General features: G+C 43.1%; 1 protein-coding gene across 1 annotated transcript in view; it reads right to left on the bottom strand.

The window, feature by feature from the left end:
* Positions 1–885: 885 nt before the first annotated feature.
* paip1 (poly(A) binding protein interacting protein 1) overlaps positions 886–9994 on the bottom strand; it is a 10721-nt gene continuing 1612 nt past the window's right edge. The window contains exons 3-11 of the mRNA XM_083644200.1: positions 9540–9737; positions 9218–9330; positions 8427–8538; positions 8175–8300; positions 7935–8041; positions 7193–7310; positions 7049–7103; positions 5619–5703; positions 886–3031 (exon numbers count right to left, since the gene is read on the bottom strand). Of these exons, the coding sequence (XP_083500326.1) occupies positions 2944–3031; positions 5619–5703; positions 7049–7103; positions 7193–7310; positions 7935–8041; positions 8175–8300; positions 8427–8538; positions 9218–9330; positions 9540–9737 (1002 nt within the window). The 3' untranslated portion in view covers positions 886–2943. The remainder of the gene's footprint in view (positions 3032–5618; positions 5704–7048; positions 7104–7192; positions 7311–7934; positions 8042–8174; positions 8301–8426; positions 8539–9217; positions 9331–9539; positions 9738–9994) is intronic.

The raw sequence follows: 9994 nt of genomic DNA, 5'->3' as shown, positions 1-9994 counted from the left end.
AAGTCGCCAGTTGATGGCAGAGTTTGTTTTGTTTCTATTCTATATAGGAACAGGGTATGAGAAATGACTTTCAAATACAATCTGCTGCAATTAACTGATGAACCTACTTAAAGATGTAATCTGATTATTTTCAGACACATTGCTTCCAATATCTTCAGAATCATTAAATGGACAACTTAAGACACAAAATGGCTGCTGTGAAAAAGGTAAATTCATCAAAGTCCTGACCAGCACTGCTAAAGGAGAGTTTGATAGTGTTCCCTATAGTATTCCATAGTAAGAATGTTAAGTATGCGAGTGTGTGAGTAAGCAGAATTGAGTTCGGCCACATTTATGCCATTTTACATGCAATCATGCTGAATCTGAAGCGTACCCGTGGGTGACCTAACGGAGCTGGATCTTTGAACTAGGTAATTAGGGCCGACTAAATGGACAAAATTGGCTAATTAGTGGCCAAAATGACTCAAGACAGATTCAGCACCATGGAGAGCTGCAGAGAGGAGCCCACAGGTAATCGGTCAGTGAAGTCGACTATGAAGACCCTCTGCAGAGAGGCTGCACGCCAACTCTGTGAGTGAGGCCTGACTAAATGGTCAGTCACACAGGGATGGGCTATTCCGCTAGTTTGTATAGTACCCCGTAGCGCTGCTACAACTGGAGGCTTGACTTCTTGAAGACGGTCCAATTTCCCACTACACACAGTTCAGGACTTATGCCAGCATTCCAAGGTAGACTGAAGCGGTGTGAAGGGCAGAGCAAAGGGAGGCCATACTCCTTACAGTTACAGGACATGCTTCCATTAGTTTTTCCAGCAATTAGAAGGGATGTATTTCAATAGTTTCAATTAGATGAATCTACACAGGAGAGTTTCTTGTTTTAATGGGTTCAATTACACATGCAAAATATGCACAGGTTAAAGAGGCGGGAGTACTCCTGGACAAGAGTTGAGTGGCATTTGTTCAGTTTTATTCAACAGTACGGTATATAGAGCAATGCAGATGTTATTATTGTCTCTTAAGTGATAGGATGATCCAGCTTAAGCGGTTGCTTGTTTGACTGCTTTGGCACTGAAATGCAAAAGGCTGGCATATAGAGGTAAGACATTTTGATGAGAAATTACAAATGATTACTGCCGAGTCATTTTACATCAAAAAGGTTTCCGAAGCTAAAACATCAGTATGGCCCTGCCAAATACTACTGTACATCTCCTACACTCACGAAAAGTTCAAAAAGCTCAAACACAGATCAAACCAAAAAATAAAATCTCACATTATAAAGTATTTATTGCAGGCAAACAGGCTATAAATAATATTTACAAACTATAAAACAACCGTTCCTTTTTATGGGTTCCACAAATTGCTGGTAAACAGTCTTTAAGTCTGGAGTTAAAATCAATCTCTGTTGCAGTTGAATATGTCACACTAGTTGGGTTTCCATCCAAATGTATCGCAAATTTTAAATCGAAGTTTCAGAAAGTCTGCAAAAGGAAATGCGAAATAATGCGCGGTTCCATCCGCTGCCATTATGCGAATTATAGAGCTGTCAATCACCTGGTGTTTCACATTGACGCATCGTCTTGCAGGCAGGCAGCGACCAAGCACTATTAAAAACACATCTACGTTATTAATTTAAGGTTTCTTGATGATCTACAAAAGGTACATAGACCATAAAATGCCATTTTTGGATTAGGTGCCACTCTTCAACTCAGTCTTCTTCTGCTTAAACACACCACGGCTGTCTAAAGATTTGACTGCTTATTTAAGTGTAGCCCTATTAGGCTGCGCCGACATGTCAACATGAAACTGCGTGGTTTTTGAATGGAGAGATGAGGGAAGATTCGCTTAATCTGTTTCCACTGCATTTATCGCATTACCTTTTATCGATATACACCAACTTTTCCACCTGCCACAAGTGAAAACCTTTTGCGATATTTGGAGGTTTTCTCTGAATTTTGCAGTGTTTCCACTCTGGGTTTTTTATGCCCAATTTGAAAAATTCGCATAAAAACAGGTGGATGGAAACCCAGCTATTGACCGTTATAAAACTACAAGAGCGGTCTATATTTAAAGCTACATTCAGGAGAGAAATTGGATGTGTCACAACATTTTTTAACATGTTAATTTGAACCCCCAAAAGACAAAAAAGACAAAAAACGGTTTTGTCTTTACTGGCCAGTCCGAATAAATGTGGTTGGTTAGTTCTATAAACCATCTTTAACAGGGTAATTGACTTAAGATTGACAAAGAACAAAATATAGCCTTAAACACAGCCTTGAATATTGGCAACCTGATAAGAAACAGAAATTCATAACACTGGAGATTATGAATATGACTGTATATGTAACTGTATGAAGAAAAACAAGCACCTCCTCCATCTAACCTGCATTTCACAGACATTTTCTATCTCCAAAATGTTGTGCCTGTGTCCCTCGCAATGACCCCCTGACATAGTCTTCTGGCTCAGAGTTTTTCTTTTTGCTTAATACAACAAAACAAAAACAAAAGTTAGTATTAAATTATGCACACGTGAATAAACTTATCTGCCATTCAGAAAAAGAACACGCAAACTGCACAGCACACAGTTTCCCTCGTGGCATTAGGTTTAAGAGTGAAGGAAAGAAGTGTTTCTAAAAAGAATTAAAAACAACAACAGGAGAACTTCAAGTCAGAACAGACTGAATACCTCAACATGAGAATAATTATCCTGCTGACATCCCCCCCCGCCATTTTCTAACCAACATTGCCAGAAGAACAAAAACAAACTGAATTGTCGGGAAGTGTAAAGTACGCACAGCTTTTGTTTGCTAAAATGCTTGCTTGCAGTCAAATAAAAAGCAGAAACCTATCCAATTCTTTAAATCCCCCCCATCGCAAAAGTCGCAGCAAGCCAAGTAGAGAAGGTACAGTTATGTGCCCGTTCAGTCTCTCACAGCTCTCTCTCGTGTCATTGTCGTCGTTTTTTCTCCGATTCTAAACAAAAGCTCTCGTAAGCTTCTTCAATCTCGGGCCCCATCTCATCGTCATAGTCGCATCTGTGAACACAGGAAAAAAAAAAAAGGAGTGATTTTGAGTCAGCGACTTCACTTTGGGCTCTACACCTGTCAGACAGGTGTTCCTGTGTAGGCATGCACGACTTGATTTCCGACGGTTTGGGTAACTGCTGAACGAGGATTAGCACAACCGCCGTGCAGGTGCATGTTACATACACGCAGACACACACAGACGCAAGCACACAGACAGTTCTGAGAGAGTGGACAGTAGGAGCAAGCTAAACCCTCTTTCACACACATCTGCTGACTAGTCTGAATCTAAAGGCCCTGGTTGCCCCCTGTTGTGGGACAGTCAATCACAACCACCAAGCTCAGAGGGGCCCACAGGTCAATGTCCGCGCACCGACATGGGTCATGCGACCAGCGTGAAGTTGCCCTCCAGTCACATGACCAGAGTCACAGGGTTATAGATATTGTATATCTATTGTGGTCAGAATGAAATCAAAACAGAATAACAGGCCAGATGATTCCTGAAAATCAGTGTTAGCAGTAATTAGAAGTTAGTTTGCAATCCAGGAAATGAACAAACCATAATCATGCATGAAAAACTTGGTACTTGAGTTTAATTCAATCTGTCCATGGCCAGCATATGACAATGGCATCAGTTAGCCAGTGACACTGGTGTGACCCAGGGACTATTATGCAATTGTCTCTACAGAGTACTGCCCTACAAAGGCAAAAGCGTGATCCTCCCATGCGCTACGTCCTGCTGGTGAAACCCCCGCTGTCAGGTGAAAAAATAAGCAGCTGGCGACTGCACATGTATCAGAGGCAGCATGTGCTAGTCTACAGGTCTCCCCAGATCGGCAGAGTTGGTAGAGCAACAACCAGGACACTGTGACAGGGAATTGGCCAAGTAAAATATGGGGGAAACGGGGTGGAAAAACTTGAATATATGCTTCGATCACAAATGCATAGACATAACACCGTAAAGCCACTTGAACATTAGTCACGACTGTGGCTGAGATAACAAACAAACATGACTGCTTTTATAGGATGGAGTTGGTCAAGAAAGGGAGAAATGAATAATGTGGGAGATATAAAGTTCATCATCCCAGATGTGACAGTGGAAAAGTATAGCCTACAGTGAGCCGTGTACAAGGACAGCAGTGAACAGATAAAGTTACAGCTTCAGTGGCTGTTGGAGCACAATGTAAGCAGCCTAACCTGTCTCCACGGGGTTTCCTCCTGTAGAGCAGTAGAGTTGCTGGCCGGTGTGGAGAAATAAGGCTTGCTTCTTAGTAGGGCTGACACCAAAAAAATCGACGCTTCGAAGCTTCAATCGTTGCCATGGTAATCAACGCTCAAATCAGCAATCAAGGCTTTTTGTGTTATTCTTTTTTTCTTTCCTCCTCTCCTCTCCTCTCCTCATATGCACAGCCAGCTAACGTGAGGTGTAGCTTCGTGAGACAGTCTCTAGTGTTCTGGCTGGGCGGGGTCCTTCGGGCCAACACTGTTTTTAACACGGGGAACTCACACCGGCACGCGCCGTGAGCACAAACAAACGCACACAACAGCCAGTAGCCCCACAGGCGGTGAGCTGTGGTCTGCGGAGCTCGTGTTGTAAACATGAAACTTTGTACACTTCTTTCCAACCCAGTGTGAGTAACGTTACAAGTGTTCAAGTGAATTCAAGTTGTTTAATTTGTTTATAACGTTATGAAGTAGCAGCAGTCACAGCTACACAGTTCTCATTGACGAGCTCAGAGAGCAGAGGGAAATCCACTAACGTTACGCTGAGCTCACCTGAATAAATTCACATTTCGTGGCAAACAATAATATCCGCACGCACGTCGGACTGAGAGCAGTTGGATGAAAATCGACCATCAGGACAGATGGGGAGCTTTTTGTCACAAGAAGCCTGGAAGGAAGTTTACTATGAGCCGCGGAGCGGACGGTGCTGATGAGCTCAGAGTGCTTTCAAACTCTGCGAGTAGCCTACACACGTTAGTTTGTTCCTCAGCGTGAGCGTCGCAGCCCGAGAACACGCACGACGCTACTACGAGTCGTTCTTTTTTTGATGTCGACAACATGACACAAACGGATCAAGTAGAGTGACACTCCCACACAGACGTACGACCCGGCGGTGAATTGCTTGATGATCGTCTGACCCGATGTGGAATGCAGCCTAACTTCAGCGTGGTAAACAGAATGCAGCCTAACTTCAGCGTGGTAAACAGAATGCAGCCTAACTTCAGCGTGGTAAACAGTAACTTCACTTTGATGCACAGCAAAGCAAAGGCAAACAACTCTAACTGATGTGACGGGAGTCTGCCGTCTTGGCTTCTCTAGGGCTTTTGGAAGTCACAGCAAAGACAATTCACTATTTAATAGTAACTATAACTCATTTTCGACCAAAACTGAATTAAGGTCTTTTGCCCTTGTACGGCAGAGTAGCACTCTACAAACAGAGAGGAGGGAGGCTGGCATTTGCAATATGCAGACTACTGTCTAGAGTTATCCCAATTCCTCACTGTGATCGCATGCTTAGTATTTGTACTCAATACATTATATTACGTCATTTAGCAGATGTTTTTGTGTGTGTGTGTGTGTGTGTGTGTGTACTCACGTGTCACTTCCACTTCCATTCTCGTCATAAAGGTCAGGGAAGTAGTCCTCTCGGTCCAGAATCTCTTGGTATTTCTCAGAATATTCTGCGATAGCAGAGAGAGCAACATGCATAAGATAAGCGGCTGCAACATGGCTGAAAGTGTTTTCCGTTTAAAGCAGGGGTGGGCAAACTTTTTGGACATGAAGTCAAGTTTATTTGTATAGCCCTAATTCACGAGCATGTCAGTGGGCTTTACAGACAATATTAGGGCTCGACCAAAGATTTTCTTAATCGACTGACTAAGACGGCAATTAATCAATTAGTTGATTAGTTGTTGCATGTCCTGGTTTCCCCAGCAATACACCTGCCAAGTATCAAGTACATAGATTGGATAAACGGAAAGATATGCTCACACACACACACGAGGACAAGGACACACAAACACGCGCGTGCGCGCACACACAGAGATTCCTTGCTTTGTAGTCTGATGGCATTCAAAATCTCACTCCAGCCAAGTTGGCAACCCTGGTCTAACATCTTTTTAACCACAAGACACAGCTCCCCAATGGAGTTTGAGCATTTTTTCTTCTTCCTGCGACTAACAGACTAATGAAAACTTAATTGACTAATTGATTAATCGGCTAATAGGGGGGCAGCCCTAGAGAATATGTCTAGCTAATTCTAGCTAAGCAATACCAATAAACAGGGTTGAACAAGCTTATATTAGAGAGAGAGGGAGGGTGAGGAGGCAGGGGCAGAAGAGAGAGAGCGGAACAACCAGGCTATAGTGGGGCTGGGCAATACGGTTTAAATCAATCACGATAATCACAGGGGTCAATCTATACCAATGTATATCACAATATGGTTAATGGGCTTCTAAATGTGTTTTTCCTCGGATTTTGGCACAAGGGATAGTAACATCTTGTCCTGTGTATTAATTTAAAAAAATATGTAAGCAAAGCCATGTTTAGTAATCCAATTAGAATTATTATAATTCCCTGGCAATTGTCATATCATCACAATATGATACAACTGATAGACGACAAACGGTAGTACTGAATTATCACCCAGCCACACATTAGTCGTGTCCAAGCCTGATTTAACAGAGAGAATATAAGCTATGGAAAAGTTTTACATCTCGACGATACAACATTCCGCTAACTCTGGTGCTGCTGCAACTACTATTGTCTGGTTCCGACCTGTTCCATCTTTTGACTATTCTATTTTTTTCTACCTAGGCGAGGAAATGCACCATTCAGTTTTTGGGTGAAATCTCTCTATTAAGCACACAATAGTTGAGAACGATCCTGTCTCTCTATGGTGCCCGTGATCAACCAGCAAGGCACAAAGTGATTGACATGTAGACTGACGTGTAGACTCCAAACCCCACACCGCCCACCCCTGGTCTGAAGACAACAAAGATACCTTGGACATGTTTCAATGCTCACCTGGGTCTGCTGCTGTAAAAGGAGTGCCATCTGCTGTGTAGAACGTGGGCTCATTCTGAGGGGGAAACACACTGCAATGACCACCAGAAAAAGAGACACCATAAGATCCGTTACAATGCGGAGGGCGGTTCATATCACACTCACCATGAAGTAGTTGGGGTCATTGTCTGGCGTGGCGTTGCTGGCTGCAGCAGCAGCATGCACTCTACCCCAGTCACTGGATCTCAACTCCACTAGTTTCAGCAGCATCTGTCTTACATCCCTGAGGAGAAACGAGAAGTCCTATCACACAATTATACACAGGGTTTCCCATTAGACTCAGACCCGTATATCAGGCCAATCATTTATCATGCGGCGGAAAATGGCCAGTCGTGACTCATGTCGTCCACCACCGACATGATGGTTGCACTTGCCTGACCACAGCTATATCCAATTCAAAGGCCTTGGCAAAAAAGGAGAGTCCACTCCGCACACGGCATAGTGTGTGGAGATTTGTGCAGTAGATTTATTGAGTTTACGTTTTGGTCGAAGGGACCTTCATCAGAATGAAGCAGCTTCATTCTTGTATTAAACTTGTATCATACAAACTACTTCCTACATCCATTATTTCTCCAGATTCGAACTTCTTGAATCAATGGGACCATTTTGGTTTGTGTTCCACATGATGTATACCATGACAGCGGCGCAATGCGATTGTCAATCCTAGGCCCTATCGCTCCATTGCTGAAGATTCTTCTCAACAAATAACATGGCAGCAGGTCTACAACATGAAATATGTTTTCACATTGAAATACAATAACGTGATTATTTATTACTGTTCCTGACTTCTTAAACAAAAACCAACCCAGCACTTGCACAAGACAGTCACATAGACATACACACACACCTGCTGCAGGTGGCATCAAGTACAACGTTTTCTATTCTCTGGACCAGCTCTTGCATGTCTGATTTCCCGCTGTCTTTCCACGCGTCGTCCAGGGCCGAGCCCGTCAGCTGTAAAGCAAAAACACTCTTCTCATTAGCAATCCTCCCTCAGCAGGAAAACTAGCTGGCAGGCCTGGAACACCATGTGACCAGTCATGTGACCAGTGACAGGAAGTGTTGTCTGAGGAAGTGTTGTGACCACCTTAAGCAGTTTGACAGCACAGATGAGGTTGGAATCCACTGGATGGGAGAAAAGAGCCTTCAGCAGGTCTCTCAGAGCAGTGAGGAGGATCTCAGCTCGATTCGGAGGGCCTTTCCCACTCTTCACCTGAACAAATGCAAAACAGTTCTTCTCAAACTCACCAAAGGACTGGATGAAAAAAAAAAGATAGAACAAAGACAGGATTTAAGTAAAACCCTTAGATAACCATGACTAAGGAGTGGGACCTCCTACCTCCAGGTTAAGGTAGAGCTCTCCAAGGAAGAGCACAAAGGAGTGGAATTTCTTCTGAGTCTCCGGCTCTCCTCGTACCGCTGCATCCCTCTGCTCAAACTCTGTCCGACATCTATGGCAGACATGCACAGACAAGAGTGAGCAATTCATAAGAAAGGGGAGGGTAAAGTGAGGTGTGTGTTTGGATATGATGCAGATAAGCCACATATAACAAAGAAATTCACTTTTTTTTTTCCCAAAGGGATGATTTTTAGGCAATTTTTTTTCTTAACGATGAAATTATACACGTATTCTGCTTTCCATACTGGCAAATAGCCACTCAACTTGCACCACTACGGTTTATTTAATTTTAAATCATAATATTTCATGTCCCACACTCTCTCCCACTGTTGGAATCTCCGATGCCGTTTCCCCCACTCTGTCTCTAACCGATCCAGCTTCTAGCCCTCCATTGTTTGTTTTTGTTGTTTTTCGTATTTACCATATTGGTTGTTTTCTTTGTTGTTGGCGCAGTGGTTTTTGTTGGGTCTGCATTTTCTTCTACTGCTGCCTGCAGCCCCCGAGTGGTGCTTCTACTGCTGCCTGCAGCCCCCGAGTGGTGCCAACATTTTGTGCTGCTTCAGGCAGCATACTCGCTCGTTTTCTGATTTTTCTCACCCATGTTTTGCCCGACCCCCCCCCCCCCAGGTATTTTGTGAACTTTCAACAGCATTTTTATCCCGCGTCCTCCTTATTTTCTGATCCTGATATGAACATAAGTGGAAGTGTGTCCAAATGAATAGAAATTTCACCTTTTCAGGAGCAGCTGACGAAAGGTGCCGCTTGGTGGACTGACAGCCAGGTGATGGGACAAGTAGTTACAGAGCCTGGCACCCGTGTAAGAGAAGTTCGGAATGGCAGTAGACTGCAATGAAAAAGAAACCGTACCCGTGGGAGTACAGCTATGAAGCTACTCCAATCTAATATGGAATATATAATCAGACATTTTGACAGAAATATGTATATCTATACTTTATGTGTTGATGGGCTGTGTTTAGAGGGATTTGGTACACGAATGGATGATTACATTTTTAACCAATGAACAAAATGAGGATGGGCAGAGTGTCTCCAAACCTGTGTATAGATCAGTTCCACCAGCTCCTGCAGCGTCTCTTCAGTAGTGACCCAGGCATTGAGCATGCTAGTGTAGTATTCAACGTTCATCTCAAAGGACCCTGGTTCAGAGCTAAGGTGGCCAAGGAATTCAGCAACCATATCAGCCAACGTTGCCTCGTCATAATAGTTTTCACTGTCATCATAAAAAGTGGGGTCCTACAAAGAAAGGTGGGAATAAAAACAGACTATGGTTATCATTAGGTTAGTAATGCAACATTTTTGAATGAGTAACACCAGTTGTCAAGATGTATACGATTTTCTGATCTTTCTGAACCTGACCAACTAAAGAACAGTCTAAAGATATGCTGTGTTTGTGTAGTATCATAATGTATATAATCTAGTAAAATGTGTAGTATGTATATGATGTTTGCAACCTATGTTGTGTGTAGATATGATGTAGTATACTGTGATGA

This window comes from Poromitra crassiceps (genome assembly GCF_964638095.1).
Source record: "Poromitra crassiceps genome assembly, chromosome: 10".
NCBI classification, from domain to species: domain Eukaryota; kingdom Metazoa; phylum Chordata; class Actinopteri; order Beryciformes; family Melamphaidae; genus Poromitra; species Poromitra crassiceps.
The sequence above is the reverse complement of the archived record's forward strand: the minus strand, read 5'-3'. Positions and strand labels throughout refer to the sequence as shown.